Genomic DNA, 27,905 nt, shown 5'->3' with positions numbered 1-27,905 from the left:
AATACTCCTGAGAAAAGAATGTGGTTGTTAAAAATTAGACTCAATCTTTATTGTCCGAAATGAAATGGCATTCATGGTCTTTAGAGCTAGGGTTGTCAAAAAACTGAAATATGTAATTATCAACTCTATTTTATTACATGTAAATCATCTGTAAGATCTGTTTGTTTTTTTTAAAAAAATCCATCAACTAGTAATATACTAATCCCTACAAAGGATGGAAAGAAGACAATAATAAAAAAAAAGAGAATTAATAAATCATTGTGTCATGGTCAAAATTCTAACATCGCAAACTAAACCTAAGGTCATATTAAACAAAGGTATCATAAAGAAAACAAAAAGCAGAATACACATTCTCCTTTGAATGACTCTCAGAATATTAGATGCATTTTCAAAAACCTATTCCAAGAGGAAATATTTTCCTTTCCTTAAGCTGCATGGCATTAATCAAGTGGTTAATGTAGTCCTGGTGGTTGTGAGGATTGCAAGTTAACTCACTTAGCACCAAACCGGTTTCCTCCACTGTCCCTCTGAATAAATGATGTGTAACCTGAGTTTAGCGTAGCCCAAGAGAAGATAAAAAACAGAAGTGATGTAAAAAAAAATTAAAAATTAAATTAAAAAAAGAAAGTAGGCTTTAACAGAATTAAACAAGTAAAAATTTGATGAAACGACAACTGTACCTCTTCTCAGTTAATTTCTCTATCCTCTACCCTTCCAGAACTATATTATGAGGGGTTCCATCCAGATAGACCACCATCTCTTCTCCAGCCTGATGCTCTGCCTGCTGTCCCTCCCCGCCCCCTGCCCCGGCCTCTCCATACACGCTTCCCTCCACCTGTAAGGTGCAGTTGTCCAGCTCTGTCACAATGTAGTGCGTTCCCTCGTCGTTGACAATAACCTGGGTTAGACCTTCCTTCATCATCTGGGACGCGGCGAGCTGCAGCACCTCCTGCATCTCCTGGCGGCTGGTCTCCTGGATGACCTGCATCTCTTCCTGTTCCTGTTTGACGTCCGACTGCGCTACGCTCTGCGCAGCCTCGGCTATCTCAGGTTTCACGACCTCTTGGGCGATGGCAGTCTGCCCTTGCATTTCCTCCTGATGGCCCATTTCGCTGACAGCGCTGAGCAGAGCATCCAGAGCTGTGGACGACTCCGAAACCATGTGACTTTGTCCTGCGGCTGCCACTGCTACCCCTCCTCTAGCGAGGGGTAGCAGCTCTTTCCTGGCCTCGCCCGACTCCAGCACCACGTACTGGGTGCTGCCTTCGGCCAGGTGGGCCCCTGCGGATGCAACTTCCCTGCCCGAGGCTATGACTTGTCCATCCTCTGTGATGTGGAGCACCTCTGCCACCTGGCCGGCCATGGCCAGCGTCTGCAGGGTGGCAGCAGCCGACTCTTCCAGGGCCTGGTCGATGGTCACCTCTCCGTCGCCGTAGCCCTGGATAATGATGACCTGCTGGATAGAATCATTGTGGCCAGATGCCTCCAATGAGCCATTATTGTGCACAGGGGAGTCCATGGCTTCTGTTTCCACAAACGTAGCCCCCTGACCCTTCAGACGACACTCGAAAGACTTGGACACGATACCTGGGGAACACAGAGACACATTTCACGTTACATTTCTTATATTTTTTAACTGATACTTTTATTCAATTCCTAGAATGCTAAAATGAATCCAAAACTGAGTAGAAAGGTCTTAAAGCACTTTACATTTTCCTTTGATCATGGCATATGCTATAACAACAATAGGAGCTAAGACAAAAAAATGTAATGGATGTGTTGTCAAAACATATTATAAAAAGGAAAATAATTTAGCGGCAATATGGTCAAGATCATGTGCAAAAGACAAAAAATAGGCATGGCAATTACTGCACCACACATGGCCATTCATATTTATCCACTCTCTTAATGTTCTTGGTAACCACAACCTTTGGAACTTACTTTGTCTATGCATCCACCACTGTGAGAAAAAGGGAAAAACCTATGCGGAAGTTGATATAAAAGGTGATGTAACACTTCACATATTTGTGTCACTTAATGCATGAAAGGAGACAGAATATGGAGATATTAGGCTGGCGGAAGACTTGACGTGAGATGCGGCTGGTGCTAATTGAGCCACACTGTGCCCTCTCAGATCACAGGTTGCCATGGCGTTTCCAAGGTGATAGGAACAGTGTTAGAAATGCCATTGTTTAAACAGTGCCTGGCTCAGACACTTGTAGGCTAATCTATGCAAAAAATGGGAATTTGAGACAGTGAAGAGGGGACTCTGTTCACGCCTCGGCTTCTGAGCACAAATGAACTTATTGTACAAATACTGGAAGCTCACACACATTATTATCACGGGAAGACTACACTGCAATGTTTTAGTCTGACCAGAATGTTTGCACTTGTAAATTTGCAGATTCTATAACACTTTAGGCCCAGGAATCTCCTAAAATATCAAAACTTCTCTTCAAAACATCAACTTTTTGGGGAAATAAAATAACTTTTGTTGCTGTTAGCTCATTTCCTGAGAAGTTGACATTTTGAAGGCACAAGGTCTACCCCCCAGGGTAGCGATGAGATCACAGTTCTTGCAGTACATACAGAAACAAGCTCATCAATCATTGATATTCCTATCTCCCCCTGACATTTAATGTCCTGCTCTCACAAGGTTGACAATGTGATCAAAAACTCAGAGTTGTGCGGAAAACAGTCTCTGACCCAACTGTGCCCTGTCCTCCTCCAGTGTAAACAGGCACAGAGATGTGTTAAGATTTCAACAATCCCGTAAATGAAACGCCGTCGATATAGACTAAGTAGGCAGTGACCACTTGTCCTTAGATGACAACATATTTTACTAGTCCAGTGCAGATACACTCTCAAAATGGACAAGCTTGTACATGGAGCGCTGGAGGAAACAGCACTTTATGTGTTAGTGTGTGTCCAACATCAGAGTGAACAATTAAGACCTGGACAGACAGAAATTGCAGATGCTAGTGTCAAGGAACACATCCATTGTTCAAAGAGTTAAACGTAGCTCTCAGGTTCAGCAAAGAACTCAATTTTAGAGCATTTAAAAGCTATAACGCGTAGTTTCTGTCTCCCCTATGAGGAATTCTAAGTAATGACAACAACACTGTTGGTGCATCCACATGACGCAAGCCTTCCGTGATCGCACCTCCACCCTTCCTCAACGCAGCTGCCAGTAGCTCAAGGAGGACATGGAGGACTCTTCAGAAGAGGTAATTATCTGGTAATTTTTGTCCTCTTCTTCAAAGTTGAATGTTGCCCTTTCTCAGTGGTGACGTAAAACGCATCACTCTGCGCGCAAAAGTCAGTGGAGAGAGCACAGCTGCGGAAGAACCAGAAACACTGACCAATTAGAGCAGACTGGGTTTTTTTCGTTGAGGGGGGCTTAAAGAGACAGGTGCTAATCCAGAGCGTTTCAGACAGACGATGAATACAGGTCTATTCAAACAGACAGCATGAAGGATAACTTGTGTTTTGTGAACATTAAAGCATATAAATGACATTACAAGTTTCTCTGGTTTCTGTCTTTGAGAGAGAGTCTAGCTGATGTTCACAAATATTGACTGAACTTTTCCTATGCCAATCTGTCCTGTGCAAATGTTCACACTTTAGCATACAGTATCATAAATCATGAAAAACTGGCATTATCCTAAAAGTGAGAAGATGAGCGCCCGGATAGCTCAGTTGGTGGAGCGGGCGCCCATATAGACGTTTACTCCTCAACACAGCGGGCCCGGGGTTCGACTCCGACCTGCGGCCCTTTGCTGCATGTCATTCCCCCTCTCTCTCCCCTTTCATGTCTTCAGCTGTCCTGTCAAAATAAAGGCAGAAAATGCCCAAAACAAATAATATTAAAAGTGAGAAGATGAGAACTTGTTATCTTAATGGCGTGCACACATACACCCTCACCTGTCTACAACCGCAAGGTTTATTTTAGGGAGTAGCTAAAAAAGAAATAACACTGGACAAAAGACAGCCATTTCAAGATCTCTTTTCACAAAGACTGCAGAAAAGTAGAAGAGTTAGCCAGGGTTTCTTGCTGTTGAATCATAATGGGCCTAACAAATGATAGAGAATTTACAAACCAGACGTTGCCAGATGTCACAGAATAATAACTGATATTGAAAGAGTCAAGAGAGAGTGTAGTCTTTTAAGTGTATATGGACAGGGTGGCTTTCTAAAGATAAAGCTGTTTTCACTCACTCACTTACTTCCATTCAGAAGATTTTTTCCTTTTAGTGTAAAAGAAAACGGGGCAATCAGACCAGGGCCTTGTTAAGAGCCTGCCTCTTCTCTCACGTTATGAGCCTCTATCTGTCTCTACACATCTACTGCATATCTCTCTCTCCTTGTACAGGTAGTATAAGATAACAAAGTGCATTTGTTAAAAAAGGCAAAGTAACAAAAAACTCACTGTGACGCTGCAATACACGGGCAAGTCTGTGTGGTAAATATCAATTCGGACTCTACTATTTGTATCTCAAGTGACAGGCACAGTAGTTAGTGTGTGGAGCGAGTCAGCACTGTCGAGGACAGCCAGAGAAAGTTGGCATCTTGAGCAGCAGAGGTTACCTATTTACACAGAGCTACAGGGCCCATGCTAACTGCCTATGCCAAAACGCTGCGAGCTGAGAGGTCGGCTGGAGAGGACAATAACTCAATGGTTGTGCAGATTCTGCTGCATTACCATAAAACCTGTTTATATATATATATATATATATATATATATATATATATATATATATATATATATATATATATACACATACATACACACACACACACACACACACACACACACACACACACACACACACACACACACAGAGTATGTGCTACTATACATATTTGTATGTATATGTCAGCCCTTCTGTCTGATTGCTTAAATATATATGTGTGTGTGCAAGAGTGTGTGTAGTGCTGTGGGGGTGGTAAGGCTACGCGTTGCTACTGTGTGTCACATTAGCCATGGGGTGCTGTCGGCGGGACCCAGCGGCGGCCCGCTGAGGTTTATGGAGTGTCACTCAGTCGCCGCAGCAGTGAATCAAGTTAATGTTGCAGATCCCATCTCTTCAGTTGTCCTGCGCTCCCGGTGGAAGAACAACATTTGAACAGCGTGATTTGGCCCCGGCGAGAGGCTGATGCCTGTTTAATATGTGTTTTGAGTGTTCTGACTGACTGATTCCTTTAACAGGAAGTAGGAGAGAGAGAGAGAGAGAGAGAGAGAGAGAGAGAGAGAGAGAGAGAGAGAGAGAGAGAGAGAGAGAGAGAGAGAGAGAGAGAGAGAGAGAGAGAGAGAGAGAGAGAGAGAGAGAGAGAGAGAGAGAGGCAGGCTGCTTTATTGGCTGTGATCTGCAACAAGATGGAGGCTCCCTGAGAGGAATAAAACAACAGAAGGAAGAGAAGGATGCAGTGATGTCATTTTGATTTCCAGATGACAGGAATGTCTCAAGAAAAGTCTTCGAGTAAATCTGAATCAGTGACTAATAATAAACTTGTACGAAGCTCATGGTATATGTGTATGTATACCATTTTTTAGATGGTTTATGTGAGAACTGAAGACGCCAGAGACAAAGAGTCAGAGGGGAAAAAAAGGAGAGTGAGATGAGTGGAAGGGACAGAGACATATGCGTCTATAAACAGGAGGACAAATGACAGAGAATAAAGAGCAAAATCTTAGTAGTTGCATTCTACATTTCGCGATAAATCTAATGTCAAAGGCTAAGCATAGCTTTTCTTTGCACCATTGGGAAGTGCGGTGATTTTCAAGATCAGACCAGGTTGCTAAGAATTATGGCATAGAAACAGTCCAACAGGTCCAAAAGTGAGTTCCACAGAAATAGACCTGATTATTATTATTGGCGAGCATTGCTGAAAAACAGCAGTAGAAGAGTTGAAATTGTTAAAAGTACCATGCACTGATTCTTTTTGATACTCTTGCTTGATTGTGTTGTATTGGATCTTTATCAGAGAAGAAATCCTGGGAGAACACAGCTATCTGCACTGTATAGCGATATAATGTGATGAGAGTGAATCTGTTCTCCAAATGGGATAACTCATAATGAATGAAATAATACTGAAATTAAACTAAACCTGATTTAGTTGGAGACTCCTCTGGAACATCTTTAAGGACCCTTACGTAACCATGTGTGTGGCGTGACTGCGTGGCTTACACCAGTCGGTGTGTGAGCGTCAGGTCAGTGAGGGAGCCTCCCTGCTCAGTGTACGGTGTACAGATGCAATTATTGATCAGCGGATCAATGGGCTGGCCAGCGGTGGGGGCCCGGGGCCTCTAAATGGCATTACTTCAGCTCAGAGAGGCCGCCAGGGGAGCGGTCAGACAGCACTTACCAGCAGTTAGAGAAATTAACCTTAACACCGAGACACCAGCACACACACAATCAATTACACTCGCTGTAACACAGGTCAGCTCGCTGCAAATGTAAGCTCACTTGCACATGCACGTGTAATCAGGCGAGCGGTGCACACACGCCTACATGCTATTCTTGCTATACTTGTGAGGACGTGGCACTGGTTGTAATCCCGCGACCGAAATTCAACCCTCACCTCAACCCACATGTACCACACCCTACATCCTAATTGGTTCTCGCAAGGATAGAGGTACACAACAATTCACGTGAAAGAGATCATCCTGAAGAGACCTTACAGTAAGCCAAAGTCTAATATACTATATCAAACCATAACACAAGAGCAGAGAAAATAAAACATGCTCACCAAATCAATTACAAGGTCAATGGCAGGACCATGAAAAAGCCAGAGCTTATGATCAATTCTTAACTACAGCACAAACCCCTTTTACCAGCCGATTACCTTCAATTATAGATATGAAGCCGGTGCTTTAAAAGGAGCGTGATGGAGACCCCTAAAACTGACACACAAATAGCTGTTATTTGTGGGGGGGATTTTTACAGATGAGATGGTGTATGTGTGTGTGTGTGTGTGTGTGTGTGTGTGTGTGTGTGTGTGTGTGTGTGTCACACTAGTGCAGGCTTTTGAAGGTGACACAGCTAAGTAGATAAAGTGTCAGTTGTGGGTGTATCCAGGTCACTGGGGAAGGCCTGCATACAAGTGTGTGTGTCAGTGTGTGTGTGTGTTTCTAGGTGTTTATACTTGTCTGTGTGTGTTTTTAAATGTATATAAATGTACGTGTGTGCATGTATTTCATCATGTTCTTTATAAAACAGTATTTTGATCGATTTGCTTTTTCTACTGTTTTTTTTCTCCAATGATTTTAGGCATCATTTACTTGTAAAGTGATTTATAATTATTTTTTAGAAAGGTGCTATATACAGTAAAGACACTTTTGTTATTTTATATTTATTTGTGCATGCTTTTTCTGTTATTGTGTTAACGCATTTATTTTATTATTCATACTGTGTGTATATGAATTGCATAACATTACTGCAGAATATGTATGGTAATATACAGTATGGCTAAGTATAAAGTTGTATGTGCACATGTTATAAGTGCATGTGTATGTAAGTGTATAAATTATTTAGTTTTATACAATTACCTATGTTGAATTTCTTTGCATACTCCAAAAAGACAATCATCCATATGTGTACGTGTTTATTCACCTCTGTGTGTGTGTGTGTGTGTATTTTAGGATCTTCTTTGGTCGCGCTGTGTACATGATGACCTTACCTGCCTCTCCTCCCCTGTGAGGCCTCAGGCGAAGCTGCATGTGTTTCATATGCGTGTATGTGTGTGTCTGTGTGTGTGTGTGTGTGTGTGTGTGTGTGTGTGCGCACAAACTAGCAGGTCAGCTGAGGTCTGGCTAGTGATGGCTCTACTTTGTCTGGTAGGGACAGCCGCTACTGTCACCTTTACAAACGCTATGAATCAACGCCAGGGACGACAGGCCGGCCGACCAAAAAACAACCAATTATACAGCAGCCAGATTGACACCGGGTGGACTGGGCAGAGAGAGAGATGGAGACGCACTGAACACACCCCAAGGACAAATAAACAGAAGAGAATGAGGGCACAGACTGACAGAGGGCCTTCTGGGCTGATACACCGATATGGTGGCTCTGAAGGCCAATATTAATACATCAGTGGCTTCAGCTTGAAGTTAAAGCAAGAGTGATTTTACATAATCTGCTCACATAAATGAATGTCTGTGTTATTACTCTTTGTTGTCAGTTGATGTAACACAATATTTAGTCTATTTAACACATCCATGAAGACTCTTAAAAGGAAACTTTTTTTTTAACTGTTTTTTTCCTATAGTGTTTCCTGGTTCCTGAAAAGAGGAGTGTCTTTCTATAGTTAATAGTCTCTTTCCTTTTTTTTGAGTCCTAAATAGAAGAGTTTGGGTCTGGCAGAAAAGTAAGTCTCTGAAACACCCCACAATGTTAATTTTTTCCTACATGTTTTCCTCTTCACTGTCACTTCACTGTGTATAGTAAGTAGTAGAAGGTATGAGGATAAATTATGTTGTTTGTAATATCCAGAGTGACGCATCATCTATGAGCGTAAATGTGAGTGAAAGCCAAGATTTTAAGACTTTCCTGCTGCACCAGGTTGCAAAGAAAACACAAGTTTAAGCAGGGTTTGAAGGAAAACAAATAACTGACCCAACATACATAATAAATGTCCGGTCATTCCTCATATGAGCTAACTTGTTTCACCTACATGCAACAAATACACAGCCTGATGATAGATGATAGAAGAGCTTAAGAGTACAGTATGTTTAAACTGACAGTACCTGCAAAAGAAAAACACTTCCAAACAGCTAAAAGACAAGTTGTGTAACTAAAACACTGTGTAATTCTCTCCCACAAACAGGAAATCGCTACCTGACTAGAAGTAAACAAGACTGGTTGTGGATACACTGATACACTAAGGTACGCCATTTATGGCAAAATCATTCTTGCACGAAATAGATATACATACACTGTATATCATGTAAAAAATATCAAAATGTGGATTTAAAAAATGATTAAATATATCTTAAATACTGGCATGCATGTTTAATATTGAACATGAACAAAAAACACATAAAAAAAGGAAACTATATAAGCGAGTGATAGTCATCCAGAGTGACAAAACCCTGGACAATGAGATATACTATAGTACTCCATAGATTGAGCTGAGAAGGGCTCAAAAGGTGAGAAGTACGCACGCACGCACGCACGCACGCACGCACGCACACTGGTCAGAGGGAACACAGGTCAGCGTCTTGCTCTCAGCTCTTTTTCTGCTGACAGAGGATGACCCAGAATATAATCTGGTCCACACTAACTCTATCTACCTCGTGTCCCCCAGGTCTGTGCCCCCAGAGAGAGAGAGAGAGAGAGAGAGAGAGAGAGAGAGAGAGAGAGAGAGAGAGAGAGAGAGAGAGAGAGAGAGAGACCTCTGCGTCGAGGCATAAACCTCTCAGTATATGTGCGCCTGCTCTACCCATTGAGCCAATCTGGCCACACCCCCCAACTACACCTTTACTTTTCATCTTTCCATCCTTGAACATCTTAGTTACAGCATAGTAAATACTATTTGATTTTCACCTATACAAATTAGCATCAATAAATACACAAGCACATTTGTTTGGACGAAGGAAATAAATTTGATGTATTAACACTGCTTTAAAAGAAAACGACATGCTATTTTAATTTGATAACACAAAGAAATTACAAGAAACTTACAACACTCAGCAACAGTGATTTTTCACAAGAGAAGAAGGGACACACAGAAACCCACTTTTAGAAATATAGACAAGATTCAGTTAGATTCTGAAATGTAATGCAATCAATGGATGTAAAAATTATTCTCAGCGAGTGATAAATCAGCTAACAGTGCTGCTAACCGCTTCCTGGGAGGACCAGATGGAGGGGATTTTCAAATTAAGAAGGCTAAGTATGAAGGCTTGGTTAGCCAGTACAGTTAGTACAGGATGCAGTGCCTCTGCAGGAAAGTATTGCTTTGCATCACAGGGAAGACAAGCGTCATCTACCACAACACAGAGGCTGCTGGGAATTCATCGGGCTGGCTATGGCTAAAAAGAACAAACGTGGGAGGTTGCTACAGTTGCACAAAGTGAGGCCTGATCAACCACAGCGGGGCTGCCAGCAAGAGAGCGCCTCATGCTGAAAGGCCTGAAACACCTAATGACTGCAGGTTACATCACTAATTATGTACCCTAGAAATCATTTCAACTCTCAAAATGACCAACCAGATATGACTAATGCACTACTTTTTGTTGGAGTGCCGGTCATTTCCCTGATGGCGTAAATCACAGCTATTTGTACTCTGCAGATGAAGGTCAGAAATGATGAGAGTGCAATGGCCTTATGCAAGCAGAAAACCAGACATAGAATAGAGAGAGAAGGCGTGTAAGAGCCTCATCCAGGAATCCAAGAGGGACAATTTGACGTATGAAACAATAACAAAGATTACAACACTCTTCTTTCCCATATTCCCCCTCCTGCCTTTTCCTTCTCTCAGTCTAGGCCCTCTTTCTATCTCTCTAGCCTGTTTCCTTCTTCCTCTCTCTCGCCTTCTCTCAAAAATCTCTGGAGGTGGACCTTTGATTGCTTCTTTAATTAGCCATGTCAGACGGCTCCGTGGATTTACTGGGGATGTCGGACTTCTGCAGATAATTACATGCCTTTCCCCTTTCTCTCCATTGCTACATCCCTCCATCCATCCCTCCATCGTCCTTTCACTGTGTCCCCCTCTGTCCCTCTCACTCACTCTCCCATGATTTAATGATTAATTATGGATGTGAGTTTGAGAATAAAAGCTTTTTTGCTAATCAAAATGAAATGCCCCCCCCCGCCCCCATTCTTGTAATTACAGTGTGAAGATGATGCTGCTGATGTCTTTTTGTTTCCAAGGCCTGGCCCGCGCACTGATCTGAGGTCCGTCAAAGCGGATGGGATGAGCAATCACAACATAATGGCTTGCTTCAGAATAAAAAAAAAAAAAACTGGGTAGAGAAATAAAGTAGGCCGGATTGGGTTAGGGGAGAAAGAGAATAAAAGGAGAATATAGACAAAGAGACAGAAGCAGATTGCTACGGAAGATGTCAATAAAGGCCGAGACCGGGAACCAAAGAGAGATCTGACTACAGTCATCAGTCATGGAGGGAATGTTTTCTTTATCCAAAGCTAGTGCTGAAGTTCAAGAATACTTGATATCATTTAGTATCTGATGAGTACTTTATTGATTCATTGATCAACTGTCTAAAAAGTGAAATATGCCCAGTACATTTCTCTACAACCTAAGGTTGTTTTGTCCCACCAACAATCCAAAACCCAAAGAAATGTATAATTTAACATTAAAAACATGTATCAATTACACAATAATTGACTAATTATTTCAGCTCTAATAGCATTCATCCTCTTATACTGACTTGTATAATGAGAAAATGTATTGATGTACAGAAGGGTGTCTTTCTGTTGATATTAAATGAATACCAATCCAAACACACTGGTGTTTGATTCAATCTCATAGGCAGACTGTGGGAGCTGATGACACATTTTGAGGATTTGCTGCTTCTCTACTCTGGGTTTTTTACTGTTGGTCGGACAATGTAAGTAAGCGATTGGAGGACATGAAGGCATCAGTATGCTCCACACGAAGTGTCTGTCGGATGATCAAATAGCTTTGAGAACCCCATCTCCCTCACCTTCCTGATGTCAGAATTGGGGCGGCTGTGTCCCACAACTTTTTTAAACCAATAATCCCACAGCAGAGATTGGCTCGGTGGGTGGCGTTGAAAAAGTCAGCACTTCTCCATCAAGCTCTCTTTTCTCATTCTTAAAAAACTACTTCAGACTATTTATCACATTGTGTGTACAAGCGAGTGCAACACTATGAATGATAGTGGAAATAATTGTGTGTAATTTATGCACATAGAAGATATATATGGTCCAGATTCCTATGTTCTTTGCTCCTCTATTAAAAAAGGTAAAAAAGTACAGATTGATAGCAAAAACACATTGATAGCAATACAACAAATTAAAGGGTTATTCCAGTAATTTAGTGTTGCACTTCCATAAAGTGAGAGAGCAGAACTCAAGCTATAGGGATCAAGATGGGTCAAGCTCCCTAAACACTGGATCCCACATTATGCATAACACGACCCTATGACATCAACCTCAGAGTGCACATTAAAGTTCTTAGTCTCAAACCAAGGTGAGTTACAGTACTAGGCTCCATTTACATAATAAACACATTCTTACAGCACAGTAAGGCTGAAAACAGAACTGATTTTAATTTTGTATTAGTGGTTGTGTGATCGTCAGCTGAAATAACAGTTTACCCACCTTTTTTACCAAAACATCACTGATGCCAACTAATCAAAGCCTGGCCATCCATACAGTATATCCATACAGAATATGGTATTACAAGTCCCTATTGTTCCCTGTTGAGTGACTCACACTCCTATACAACACACAGTCACAGACACATTGGTCTGTTTGGCTTAGTCTCCGATCCTGCCTGCCATATTTACTGGGTATTTACCTAACAGAGGCATACTGGAGATATTTATCGTCCTGATGGCTCTATATATAGGGCTGAGGAGCTCGGTGAGAGGAGAGGCAGGCGCGGTGGGAGGTTGCTTCTCTAATCTCCATCTCCAGGCTGACAGGCCTGAGAAGGCCCTAATGAATGACTCTTTTCATCTGCACGCCTGTGTGTATGTGACAGTATAAATATTTAGCAATATTGGAGTCAGCTCGTGATTTTACACAGATGGAGTGATTGATGGCTCAGCCCCCTGATGCATGCCAAAGACCATGCTGGAGATGTTATATAAACCACCACAGCCTCTCCCACCCTCCATCATCATCTCCATCTCGCTTTCTCTCTATCTTTCACACTGCCTCCTCTGCACTCCGCCTCCTTCCCAGCTTGTCTTCTCGCAGTCGATCCGCCCTCTGTGGCTCTGCCAATTTGCTTTACTGTTGAATTTCTATCATACAGTGTGGTGTCCCTACGGCTGTAAGACAGGCTAAATCAGAGGAAAACAACCTGACAGGGACGAAACTCTGAGGAGATTGGCATCGACATGTTACAGTACAAACCAGTTTAGTACTTTTAAACCTCTTATTAAAGCAATTTATTCCTACAAATTCATTCTGAAACAACCATTACATTCTTATTTCTTGGATTGTATTATTTTTTTCTTTGTGGTGTCGCCTTTTTTAAGCGCTTTGTAAACTTTTTTAAAAGTTTGCGGTTGACTGATGATTATTCCATAAATGCACATTGTACACAGTATGAGCACTGTTCAGTTTACATGTGAGCAGAGCTGCTCTTTAAGTATGCAGGCTCACACATAAACAGACATACAGTACATATGCATACGCTCACACACACACACACACACACACACACACACACACACACACAGAGATACATGCACACAATGCTGTCATCTGTGTCAGAGAGAAACCAGACCAGAGCTACTATCTGTTTGTGTACACACACACACACACACACACACACACACACACACACACACACACACACACACACACACACACACACACACACACACACACACATCTTGTACCAATCACCTCACTTAACAGCAGCCTTACTAACACACACTGCTGCCAATATGTTGCTGGCGCTTTTTGAGCGTGCGTGCGTGTGCATATGCAATTTGGTTTAGCTATACTCGTGAGGACTGGTTTATGACAGCTCTTGACTACTTTTGTGAGGACATTTTGAGTTTTGTGGACATTTTGGCCTGTCGTCATAGTGAACAGCTCACATCAGGGCTATAGTTGCAGCCTTGGTTAGGGTTATACATGTAGTGGTTTTATTTAAGGTAAACCTCAAGGGAATTCATTTATAAGAATCTCATTCATCTAACTCACAGTTTGTGTGTGTAGTATGTGTGTAGACCTTCTGCAATGTCTCTGCATAGCCAATTAAACTAAAATACAAGAACACAATCCCTGAACAAATATATGAGGACTTTAAGGGGGGATGTTGAAGATGTATTAACCTTGTAATAGCCTGTGTAAAATATGGTCCCCTGGTAATGAAATTTCCTGCTTTAATTTGAAAAAATTGGGGAAATATCTCCCCTTTTTGCCTTGTGTTCTCTCATTTAATTGCATTTAAAACTTGAATCTCAAACACCCCCACCGCTTTATGGGAAGAAGGACCAGCGCTGGACCGCCACATCTATTAATCTAACTGTCCTTTATCGGAATTAGCATTCAAATGTGATCGGTTCCACTGCGCCTTCGCCACCGCTTGTAATTCCAACAAAATCCACTCCTATGCAATAACTACAGTGCCCTTCAAGACCACTACCAACTCCCCCTCGCTTTGAGAGGTATTGATTTTTATTTGTTCTGTAATGAGAACAATTAGTCTTTTTCCTGCCCTCCTTCATCTATCACCTCTATGTTCCTGTGGCTCCGCCACCCAGCCTGCCTCTGTCTTTAAACCCAGCTGGAGGTCCATCCTCTGGGCCGAGGACACCACTGTGTCCCTCTGCAGAGAAAATACAACAAGCTTAAGCGAAATAACAGAGGACGTTTTCCTACCTGACTATGGCAATTTTCATAGCAAAGACAATTTTCATAGCAAAATGAAGAAAGAAAGAAAGGCATGAAGAAAAAAGTTTGGACTGAACTAAAGAATACTACCAACAAAATGTCCAATTCATTACTAATCAATGCCACAGTAATTACAGAAACAAATTGCATCCTATCTATCATACTGGATGGTTAATCTCTGATTTTAATGAAAGGTCTACATCGAACCCATGTGCCAGCCTGACTAATTGACACAGAGTAAATTACCACACTCTAAATCCAGCGTTGCTAGTGTTAACATATACCATAAAACGAGAAAACACAATAAAACACTCACATCTATCCATTAAGAACGCTTCAATTTCCACCGTGGGAGCAGAGTGGCATGTTGGCCTGAATGACTAGCGGCGATCAGGAGACTTTAGCCTCTATAAACCACTTGATTGACAGGGTGATTTGTGACTGACTGGATAAGTGGCGAGCTGCTTGCTCCGTGCAGCAGTTTGTGCCTGCATAAGAACATGTATACGTGTGTGTGTGTGTGTGTGTGTGTGTGTGTGAGAGAGTGACGTCAGGTCCTATTTCAGCCATGGCTGGTGAGGAATGAAGCAAGTCAAAGAGTCCATTTCTCTTGCTGCGCTGCCTGAGCCTTACTTACCCTAATGATGTATAATAGCCTGCAACTACACTTAACCTGAGCATTACTGTGGCAAAGACTGAGTGGAAGAGGCACACACACATAGGTCTAGTTTTTCTGAGGACGGTGTTTACCAAAAGGCTGTGAGGGCAGGAAACGACCTGGCACGTTGAGAAATGAAAGACTCGCAAATCGCACTCCATCAAATCTAATCAAACCCCAAGATGTATATTAACATCGACAGCTGTATCCCCGCTTTCTCTCTGATCCTTCGCTCACACTTCCCTCCGCTGCTGCTGACTCATTCTGTAGCTATAAGCTAAATAATACAAGCAGTTAGCATGCTGCATCTGTTGTCTCTTAATTAAACTAATTTCCCAGTGATGCCTGTGTATGCTCATACAATATGGAATCTGGTTCCTTTAACCTCTTTCGCATTCATTAGCGCAGACGAGAACGAGCTCATCACTTACATGCGTGCTACATAAATGACTGAATGAATGCATGTGCATGTGTGTGTGTGTGTGTGTGCGTGCGTGCGTGCAAGACAGGTCGGAGACAGAGGAGAGACAGTAAATGACAGAGTCACGTGAGGCGGCTACTGTATGAAACCTCAGATCTAATCAATAGGAGTGAGGAGGACGCCAGGCGCCAGCCAGAGGGTCACCACTCATCACTCAGGTCAGCAGCGAACACACGCGCACGTGCGCGAACACACGCACACACACACACACACACACACACACACACACACACACACACACACACACACACACATCCAAGCACGCACGGGGAGGGCATTGCACGGGGCACATTACTAGACAGTACTATAAGGCAGTAGAGGATGGGTCAGAGAGGGGTTGTAGCACATAGCAACAGAGGGGGAGCTGGATCGATGAAAGAGATTGAAGGAGCTCCGTAATACCAGAGGAGTCACGGATGTCCAGAATACAGCTATAAGTAGGGCTAGGAGACAGGTCAGTGGGGTTAAAACAGCCTCGCACCGCAGGGAGGAGGCATCGACAGGCCATAAAAGAGGTGAAGGAACAGCGGAACCAACTGATTTTGAAGCTCATCGTGGTTGAATGCAACTGTGGTCACCACATTTGGTGGTAGAAGACAAACAGAGGAAATGAAAATGACCAGGTTGTGAGTGGAAATTAACTTATATGTATTGAGATTTTCATTTATTGTGATTCTAGAAGTATTGTGATTCGATAGTATTGAATATTGCGATTTTCTCTCCTTCTTTAACAAAAACTAAAGTTGTATAATACACTTCTAGAGACAATATATCATGAAACATTTCTGAAAAACTTAATTGTTTTCTAAAAAGAATGCACATCACATGTCAGTCTGAAATTTTATTTCATTTGTAGAGAAGTACAGAACATGAATTTTCTGTTTTGCTGGAAACGGATTTGATGTAGTCGCCGTCAGGGGTACCATATCAGAAAATATTTAGGTGAATCATTGGTATATATATATATATATATATATATATATATATATATATATATGTATATATTCTAGGGAAAAGAATTGATTTTAAAAAAGGTCGCAAAAAAAAAAAAAAGTCACGATACATACAATTTCCCCACCCTTATTAACTAATATCACAAATATAGGCGGCTTTTAGCAACATTTGCAACAGGAGACAGCCTGCTAAGCTGTAGGACCTCGACTGAAAGTGGGGCAGCAGAGACGCATACCAGAGTGTGTGTTTGCATGTGTGTGTGGGCACGTTGTGTAGGTGCTGTGGCTCTGCAGACACGGATGAGGAGAAGGACTATGCCTGGTGGCATTTAGCCCTGTTTTATAATGACACAGAGCTGGGGAGGAGACACAGGCACTGTTATTGAATTATTGAAGGTGCATGGTGAGGTATAAATCTGCCATGGATATGCCATACTGTTGTAACACACACACACACACACACACACACACACACATACGGGCCACCGACACACAGTGATGCTGGTGTGACGACTGCAGGCTTTGACTTGCTGACCTTGAGGTTGTTAAAACAAGGTCTCCGTCAGCTTTTCTGCAAAATATGTTTACCTCGTGAGAGAGAAGGAGAGAGACACAGAGGAGGAGAAAGAGAGAGAGTCAAAGTGTGTGTGTGCGTGTGTGTGTGTGTGTGTGTGTGTGTGTGTGTGTGTGTGTGTGTGTGTGTGTGCTGACATTGCCGGAATAAACACAGCGACTCCATCAATTCTTCTGGATTGTGAGGCAAAATAAAAAAGGAGACACTGCGGAGGGAGACATAAAGTAACTACCAACCAACCTGTACTAGCCGGGCTCCAGCCAGCTTTTACTACACTGCACCACCGTCACTGAGGGAAGAGATTAAGCTCTCGAGAACAAACATTTGAATCCTGTGAAATAACCTCACACACACAGATTAAAAGAGAACGGTTGTATGTATATACCTGTAGCGAATGCAGCCTAGAAACCGTACATCACCCACCAATTACTGATGTTTATCTCTTAAATAAAAAGAGACAGAGTATTGCTACATGCATGAAGACATCACTATATGTGATAATTCCCTTTTCTTCCTTCCAGCGGAAAGATTTTCACCGCACGCACCAACACATTTTTATTTCCATTATTATTTCTGTATCTCTGTACAGATAGGAAGGTAGTGTTTCTCAGCTCAGCTGCCTCCCACCTTGAACCAACCAAAGGCTTCCTGATGAATCGTGGAAGTAATGTACTGTATGTGTGCGCGAATGAACCGTGTGATTACAGAATGTTGCAAAATGCTCATGTACATTTGGTTGTTTTTTGATTGTGGACATGTATGCATATTTGTGCATGTATTGTGTATGTTTATGTACGTGTGTGTATAAGTGGGCATGTGTGTCCTGCCTGAGCTGTGTAGCCGAGGGGGGCACCTCTTCTTATTAACATCATCAGTCTGCATCATTACTAGGCTGCCTGGGTTGGGCAGCAGGTGCTATGAGAGTGCCAGGGTTACAAACGACCACGGGATGGCTCTTGGAACACACACACACACACACACACACACACACACACACGTACATACACACAGACAAAACACACAGAGACAGACTCCGAACCCCGCTTTCAAATCCCCAAAAGGGATGTGGGGTGTCTGTGTCTATCTGTTATCTAGTGGGTTAGCGCTCGGTGTCTGGCCAGATTTTCACTGGGGGGGACGGACTCCATCCATTCTCATGACAACAGGCCGGCGATACGCAGCAGAGGCTGAGGGAAACTCAGCTCAGAGCAGGAGGGAAGGGTCCGCAAGTCAACCAAAAAAAAAAAAATAAAAACATTACACAGGCTGTACGCAAGACAGTGTGCAACTAACTGGAACATGCACACAACACAGTACTACAGAACAAAAAAAACGTGTAATACTCAGGCACAGACGACAATACACACAAAGGTTAGATGGATATTCGGGGATGATACTGGCCTTTTAATAAAAATGGGACATTCTTGTAGCATATGTTAATATACAAGAGTTGACTACGGGAAAAGGGTCTGTTCTCCCGAATTACAAAAAGACATTTTTGCTCACTTACCTCTTGTGGTGTCTAACCATGGAGAATTTTTGTTTAATTCGAGCAGGTTTTGAGATATACTGTACATCTCTGCCTCCACCCTAGTAGGATGGAGGTAATTCTTTTTGCTCACTACATTAAAAAGTAGTGTTAATAGTTGGTGAACTACTGTAGCTGGCAAGGTAACTACACACACCCTATTTGTAACAATTGAAGAAGGAAAAGAAGCTCACCAAAGTAACAAGCGCTCATTAGCTTGGTCGCTTACGGGACGATATGTTCACATGGTTTATTCAAAAGACGTATTTTTACCATCAACTCCTCATAACTTTCTACAAACCATTCGTCTTTCATGGAGCCGTTAATAATCAAACAGAGATGTTGGAATAAAAGCAAATGGTGTAACAATATTGTTTTCTGGTAAAACATATGGGATGTTGTTAAAGTATTTGTTCAGTGAGGACCACAAACGAAATTCCATTTACCACAACGATATTGGGGTTGAAGCAAAATCTCAGAGACGGATATCTCAAAAACTGGGCCAGAACCCACCAACTGTAAGTGAGATAATATGATTTGTTTTTGTGATTTGGATAAAAACACTTTAACCTGAACTGACTATAATACATTATTTTAATCAGTAACATAGAGATAAGACCTCCAATGCAACAGATATAAATACATGTGTCTATCGGCAACATAAATCCTTATTTTAATAATAGAAAAAACATGCATTGAGGTACAAACACACACAATGCAACAACACAAACACATGGACATCCCATAAATATGAGCATGGTCATATTGACAGATGGATATCTACACCAGTGAAGTTAATGCTGATAAAATGCCCTGCATTATAATGGTGCGTAACCAGAGAATGGTAATAAAAGCTACATGAATGGGGACTGACCTGTTTCTCAGGCGCCTCTATGGCACCACCCATGACACCAAAGATGTGTCAAAGGCAACAGACACTCAATACAGTGCTGTGCTGCTCCAGCCTGCCCATTGTTATGGATTATGTAGCCAGCGTGCGTTTATTTAAGATGTACACATTGATCTGGCATTGACGAAACATTTCATATTAGCCAGGGTTTGCTCCTTACGGCATCAAGGGCAATCAGATGCACTGTACTGCATCAGGCTAAATTTAACCTCCTATCAATCCAAATGTGATACACAGTCATCCTGTTCAATCACTCACTGCTGGGTCACTTTCAGATAAACCTGAACATCAGGATTAATGCAAACAAAAAAATTGTATTCATTAATAATAGGATTAAAGTTAGTTTAGGTTAGATTGACCCACTCGAGTAGCAAAATCTGTTTTGTTGATTGTACAATATGTTGATATATCCCTCAACCAACCACTTAAAACTGAGCCAGAGCAGAGATAGGTATGCCACTGAATAAATCAGCATTAGAGCCATATTGATTTGACTGCAATTCAATAACAAAATTGAAAAGGGTGGGGGTGCAAAACAAAATGATAAATAAATAAGAGATTCACAACAGGGGGAAAAAATGTATTCGGTTCTCTAATATTGAAGCCACAGCAGAAATTAATGCCCCTGGTTAGTTAGGGCTGTTAATTGGGCGTGCAAAATTAAAATGTTAACGTCACTGCTAGCTGGGAACGCAGAGAAGGCCCTCCAGCTGTATTTGACCTAACAGAGCGTGCTTCTACCCCTTCCTTCTCTCTCTGCTTCAAGTGTCTCCAAAACTAATAAAAAACCCTCTCACAAATCCCCCCATGAAGCCCTCCATATGAACTGTCACATTAATAACACTGCACTTGTATTCAAATTTTCTGTCGAAAAGCTAAAGAAAGATTGAATGCCCCGCCGTCGCACGGCCAAAGATTGAAGACGTGTCTCATTGACATTGTTAAAAGTTTATGAAAATATATGAATTCTCAAACGTGGCGGGCCGCCGTGCAGCTCCACTCCCAACACTTCTGTTAGAGACTGTGGCTTTTAATCAAAATGATTGAATACCACAAGTTTGGATTCAGGGATTCTAATAGAGGACGGATAAAGTGTCACGGTCCAGAACTAGAAAAACCACACGGGATCACACATGCATGCATAAAAACCTTTCTATATTTTTTGTTGACGGGTTTTTTTTTAACCATATTCCTCATTGGTAGGTATCTTGTTTCCCTCTGTTACGGAGTGTTTGTGTGTGTGTGTGTGTGTGTGTGTGTAGCGGCAGTGTACAGTGGGTGACTCTTTTGGCTCTGTTCCTTTGCTTTCTGGAGCTGATATGAAGCTGTATCTGGGGAAAGAGACATATGCACCAACACACACACACACACACACACACACACACACACACACACACACACACACACACACACACACACTTATACATTGTGCTACAGTAACAGCTGCTGGCAACATCACATGTGAAGACTAACAGAGTGACAGGCGGCCATGTCTTTATATGTCTGTGTGTGTGTCTGTGTGTGTGTGTGCTCTCTTGCGGTGTGGCGTTGGCAGCAGAGGGCTGAGGTAGAAATGCTCTCCAATGACCAGAAGCACTGCAGAAAAAAAGACCATTCCACTGGGGATTACACATGCCATCTCATTGGACCACAGGCTGCATATCAATGCAGGCGGTAAAGCAAAAAGAGCCTTGTTTGAGCTTAACCACTATACTTTTCTGAATTTATATAAACTGACCTTATTCCCATAGGATTCATTTTGACTTCCTCTAGGGTAAGTTGGGAAACCCTACTTAGAATAAAACTACAATATACTTTTAAAAAAAGCAAGGGCTTCCATTATACTTAGGTTAATTTATGATTTATTGACAGGTGAGCTGAGGTCTGAAGTCTCACAACAAAATGCAGTGTGTCCTCAGCAGATATTGGGCTGACTTATTGGGTGGAGTTTTGCTGGGGCTAAGTTCCAACCAGCATGCATGGCTAATGACCATGCCTTTCTAAGGTGTAACCACCTAAACTACAGCCAGCAGGCTTACAGACATGAAGACGTTATAGTTGACATGTTAGGTATTATCAGTTAATGACTTCGTTTTCTTTGATATTCTTACTTTTGTCAAGCATGTGCGTTTATGTACATGACTAAGTTACGGCAAAGTTAGGCAGAGACAGGTGAGAGTAGCTTTGCCTAGCAGGTGGTGGCTAAGCATCAGCATTACTAACAACACATACATTTAGTGACATAAGCATGCACACTCACAAACATATCATTTTGTGGTCTTTTGCATGTTTACTTAACCATCTGTCCCAAAGTGTTTAGTATAGTGGTAGCCGAGTATCAAAGGTATGCAGCGGAGGCAGTAAAGGCTTTAGTTTAGCTTATTAGCCAGCTTATGGCTAATTAATGTCAATTATTGTACTGTAGGTTCCACAGCCCCTCATTATATACCCTGCTGAACAGGTAAGAATCAGTTTTTATTTTTAACTAATGGGGGTAATTGTCTGAAAAACAAAAGGACTAATTAGCAATCATTTGTCACATCTGAGGTATACTTAGCTATATCTGAAGCCTTTACTAAATGATGTAGCATTCTTCAACAACCAGCATAACAGTGTCTGCCTAACAAATACTGTATATGCGATTTAAAATGTCTAAATTATCATCCAAAGTCAATATGCTTAGCATCAGTTCAAATGAAATGTTAAAGTTGTTTTAATATTAATGTATAGTTGGATATAATATACTGTAAAAAAAATTATTGAATGCTGTTAAGTTTGACTGAACCCCTCCTGTACTGTCAAATGCTGGCTGAGCTTGTGCACTGAGTGACGTGTGTATACAGTATGTGTGTTTGTGTGTTCTCATATTGCTGTGTCAAGCAGGTGGTGTTTTCCTCTCACTCCTCAAACAAAGAGCTTTAAGCATCAACTTATCAATCTCTGCTACGACACCACTAACAGCTGGATGGAGGGCAGGTTGTGAGGTGGGGAGAGTACAGTAGAAACAGACATGTATACACGTACATACTGTATGCACACAATTTAAGGGTTAGGGTTATGTGAATGAGTTAAGCACAGCGGGACGCAGGTGAGAGCAGAGGCAGAGCAGTTCTACTGGGAAAGAAACAGTGATGAGGTAGATGGAAAAGATGTAGAAGTGGGTGGAGTAGTTCAATATGAGTGAGAGAAGTAGGCCCATCAACACTGTTAGAACCTGGGTCAGATGGCCGGTACTAAAGCTTTTATCGTTTGGTTGCATAAATAGAAATTGCTGTCAGGATCAATTACATTACAATCTACATTTAAAATAGCAAATTGTTTCTGGTCCCAACATGAAATGTAACCAACACATTCTACAAATAATCAGGATGCTCTTCTATGACATGATGTTCAGGACAGCCACAGGTCTACCTCTACTGCAATTATAAAATTGATGCTTCAGGAGATACTTTCATGACACTTGTTGAAAAGACATAGGCACATACAGCTGTTGCCCTTGTAACCTGTTGTTATTGGTTGAGGATACAGATAGGATTGGTGGGAATTGACAGTCCTGATGGGTTTTATTTATGTAAAGAGGAGAGAAAAGTTTATGAGGTTAGTTTTTAGATTTCCCATGCGTGCATCCAATGTGTCCTGAGAATTTTACCAAGACTGTGGAGTTATTTTTCCAGCCAGCTGCATGCTGATGTAAATAACATAACCACTGGCTGTGGCGTGCCCAATTCCACTTTTACAACCCATTTCATATATACAGTACCTTCTTCAGAAGGCATTGTGGAGGAGAGATGCTGGCAAAACTTAAAAAAATGTATTCTTCCTGGCATCATAGCTATAATCGTTTTCTATTCATTCCAGCTTTTTCTAAATTAAGATGCGACTTCTGGTTAAAGAAATAATAATAAGACTGAGATTCTAGGGCAGTCAATTGGCGTTTTTCCACTACATGGTACATGCTCGGCTCGGCTCGACCGCGGTGCCCTGTCCTCCTTTTTCCATTGTAGATTTAGTACCACCTCATGTGTGAGGCGAGCGTGGCTGGTCGTCATAGCGATGCCGCAGGAAACTGCCGCGACACACACACAGAACGTCGAAGGTGTGTTGTTTTTGATTCTCGGCATGTGGCTGTTGCCACAGCCAGAAGACACATTTTGTTTCAAAAGAAGCTGGAGGCAGCAAAAAAAAAAACACAGCTGGCTAAACTATTTAAAAATGGCGGGTTTGTTCAAGACACCCCCGTCTGTCACTAGCAAGGGGGTAAGCGTCTGTCAACAACCCGTAGATCCTATGGCGCCATTTTGATGCTAACACTAAGCACTCACCCGCCGTTAGCATTCCATTGACTGCCATTCATTTTGACGTCACTTTGACAGCGAATAACTTTACATCTGAAGCGTTTAAAGACTTTATTTGTCCATTGTTTATTTCTAAAGAAACACAACAATGTATAAAAGGCTCCATTACCTTGTATCTCACATTATGGCTCCGTAGCAGGTGTTTTTGTAAAAATAGGCTAACAATTGTGTCATAACCAAGCGACTTACTGTCGCATAGTAGAGGAATTACCGTATAGTACAGGAGAAGCTCGCAGGCAGTTTCGACTTACATTGCTGTTTAAGTTTAATTACTAATGTTAACTAGCATTTTAGTTAGCAATAATTAGCCTGTGCCTGTGTTATCTCCTTACATATACCTACGCTCTCCGTCTCTGCAAGACTGGGAATGATTGAGATTTCTCTTGGCACAGCTACCAGAAGACTTACAACTTTCAGACAGGTTGCTCGCGTCACATCTACGTCGTCTCTCTCAGTTTGAGGCTGCGCAGTAACGCTTGGCGCTCACCGGAAAAGTGCTTCTAATATCCTTCACTGGTCTCCGTCCAGAGCAATGGGATCGGTTGGTCCAGTTTATATACACTGTCTATGGTCGCTAGCAATGATGATGCAGTGATTAGTGACGATTCTCTCTGACCAATCAGTAGTCTGCAGGTTTTGATGAAGGTCACCTTTTGGTATCTCCTCAACTCGCTTGGAACCTCGACAGAGGGGATACTAAAAAAAGTTACTTTAAAAAAAAGTTACCAGGTACTTTTTTTCATAATGGAAAACCAAAAAAGGCGGGTAGAGTCGAGCTGAGTGGAGCAGGTACCATGTAGTGGAAAAACACCATATGTAAGTTGGCTCCACCAAGTCTAGTGAGAAAATAGCACAAACCACAGTTACTGCCCACTGGCTCAGACCAGGTCAACACAGTAGTAGTCAATCTTGATACCAAAATTGCTGCTGACACTCCCTTACTGAACTCTAAATGTGGTGTATGGCAAGTCATCAAAATACAAAAGAGATGCAAGAAAAGGAAATAAAAGTAGAGCCCTTATTCTCATAAGACATGGATAGTGTGCCAAGCCACCAGTAGGAAGGGAGAATAAAAAAAACAATTGAGACCCACCAATGACTGTCATGGGGTAGTTTAAGTCCATCAATGATGAGTGAGGTACAGTCGTAAATCCTGCCAGTGACAGGTGGAATAGAGATTGAGGCCCAACCAGTGAATGATGGGGTGAGTCACAGTCAAATCCATCTACATCAAAGCTGCAGGCCTCGTTTTCCTTCCTCTCTAAAGAGGCTCAGGAGTCACAGCTATCACTCTCTTCCTCAACACCCCCCCACCCCCCATTTCATTATCTACATTGCAAGAAGGGAGAGAAATGGATGGGTGGGTGGGGGGAACAGAAGAAGAGGAGAGTGGAGAGGTCTGAAGACGTTTTCAAATCCAGTGAAGCCTGTCATATTACAAAAACATGTCGCTTTAAACTAAATGTGAAATATCAGTAATTGAAGCCATAAATCCACTGTTGTGTTTCCCCTCACCTCCTCCCTTTCTCTCTCTCTCTTTTCCCATCCCTCCCTTGCTCTCTTTATTTTTGTAAGGGTACTTTTGATGAGCGGTAAATTGGAAATTATTTTGTGTTGTAATGCCGCTCTGAAACGTCTTCCCATTACCATGTGTCAGTCAGCACTGACAGTGAAATTACTCAACTGTCAATCTGGCTATCAAAAGAGGTGGGTGGGGGTGTTGTTCATGGAGGTGGGTGGTGGAGAAGAGGGGGGGTTATACTTGGAGTTAGAGATTGATCAATAAAGAGAGGATGATAAAGAGGAGAGAGACAGAAAGAAGAAGAAGAACGCAGAGTGTGAAGGATGTTTGGTCCGTCATAATACTTGTGTTGTGATTGAATTAATCAAAGCTGTTGCAGAATTTACTTGTCACTATTACCCTCCTCCTGAGTGTTGTTATTACTGTGTGTGTGTGTGTGTGTGTGTGTGTGTGTGTTTGTGTGCCATTACTGGTACAGGCACCATGTCATGAGGGCAGCAGCAAATTAACCATAATTGCAGATAAGGGACAATAAGAGGGAGAAATGTATAGAATCAGGTAAAAGGAATCATTCCGTTTTATGGCAATCAATTACGGTTACTGAGGCTCCTGAAACCTTTTCTTTGATTCTCTCCTGCTGCGACCCTGGAATGTGTGTGTGAGTGAGTGAGTGAGTGAGTGAATGAGTGAGTGAGTGTCCCAGAGGGCACAGCTGTGTTTTTGTCAGTGTGTGTGTGACTACATTTCTAGTGATGTAGCTGGGAAATAACAAGCTAGATAAAGCATTACCTCCAGCTGGTGACCATTATAAAGCAAATATCCACCAATATAACCACAAATGCATGGCAGTTGTATGCCTTTTGGTTCTTGTTAAATACTCTTTATTTAATTTGGTTACTTACTACAAATTAAAGGAGGGCAAATTGCAATCAGAAGCTATGGCCTCACCTGCATCGCTGCATGTTGTACAATAGTTCACGAATGTTCCACTATTATTACTGCTGCAGTGTGTGCGTTGTTGTGATGTGTGTCTGTAATGTTGACTGGTGTGTTGAGAGCGTCTGCAGTATATAGGGAGTAAGAGAGATAGAGCGAGAGGGGAGAGTGAGAACTCCTTTATTGCTCAATGCTAAATTAATTGCACCAATTATTCACGGAGAGAGTTGTCTAGTGGCGGCCTTCGGGGGGCGAGGGCCTGACCGCTCTCCCTCATTTTTAATTGGCTGTCCTGTTGAATAATTGATTGGAGCAAATGTGAAATGGATGGGAAGGTCCAAGTGTCTTTCATCACAACGGGCTGGCCGCTCTGACAGCCGGCCACAAACAAACTCTGCTGCTGTACGCAATAAACAAACCGCATGCAGTTGAATACCGCCTGGCCACTGCAGCGGGGTTAGAATAGCAGATATGACTCCTGTACAGGGCACTGCCCTCTGAAAATCAACAAGATGCACAACACCAGTAAAAAAAAAAAATAAAAAAAAACACAGTTCCGGTGGGGCAGGAGTGAAGGAGGGGGGGGTTGTGGAAAGAAACTATTTGTATCATTGTGTAAATGGTAAGCCAAGGTAAACTGTGCTGAAATAATTTGAGTTGACAACTGAATAGTGAGCTATATTTAAACTCAGACTAAAGTGTGGAAAGGGGATTTCTGGTAAATCACTTAGTCAGTCATTACAGGTCCAATATATAGCATTTCAACTTAAAACATTTACAATAGTACCATCTTAACTTTGCATTTCTAAGAAGTTAAAAGCAGGGTTTGTGGGAAATGTAGTCCTGACATACAACAGCAACTAACAATACCCCTTGTCCACACGTCAACTATTATTACCTTACATCCATGCTGTTTTGTTTGTTTTTTACAGACGCTATATGACAGCATTAGAATTAATTTATTGTTGTACACACACACACACACACACACACACACACACACTGACTTCTAAAATGCTACAAGTGCCACAATAAATACATATTTACAGGAGGTCATTCCTTTACTTGAACTGATGCTCACATTGCTTAGGACAATTAGAATTTCATAACTGCATTGTGATCACAATACTAATTCATGCTCTGAACAAAACAATTCATTTTCATGTTCTTCTGCAAAAAACAATGATGTTGTGGTGTGCTTAAGATGAAACAAAAAGTGCTCAAAATTGTAGTGACCAAATTGTTTCATTACAAAAGTGATTCTGCAGCAGAAGTCAAATGAAACACTCACAAACGCATAAATGTTTGATATACAAATCTGTCCACTGATTCTCTTGCGTAAACACATTTTACACACACACACACACACACACACACACACACACACACACACACACACACACGCACACACACACACACACACA

General features: G+C 41.9%; 1 protein-coding gene across 2 annotated transcripts in view; it reads right to left on the bottom strand.

The window, feature by feature from the left end:
- Positions 1–29: 29 nt before the first annotated feature.
- znf407 (zinc finger protein 407) overlaps positions 30–27,905 on the bottom strand; it is a 155,316-nt gene continuing 127,440 nt past the window's right edge. For both annotated transcript variants that reach the window (XM_031278310.2, XM_036006290.1), the window contains exon 10: positions 30–1,587. In XM_031278310.2, coding sequence (XP_031134170.2) covers positions 707–1,587 — 881 coding nt within the window. In that variant the 3' untranslated portion in view covers positions 30–706. The remainder of the gene's footprint in view (positions 1,588–27,905) is intronic.

Source organism: Sander lucioperca, chromosome 10 (genome assembly GCF_008315115.2).
Source record: "Sander lucioperca isolate FBNREF2018 chromosome 10, SLUC_FBN_1.2, whole genome shotgun sequence".
Taxonomy (NCBI): domain Eukaryota; kingdom Metazoa; phylum Chordata; class Actinopteri; order Perciformes; family Percidae; genus Sander; species Sander lucioperca.
The sequence above is the reverse complement of the archived record's forward strand: the minus strand, read 5'-3'. Positions and strand labels throughout refer to the sequence as shown.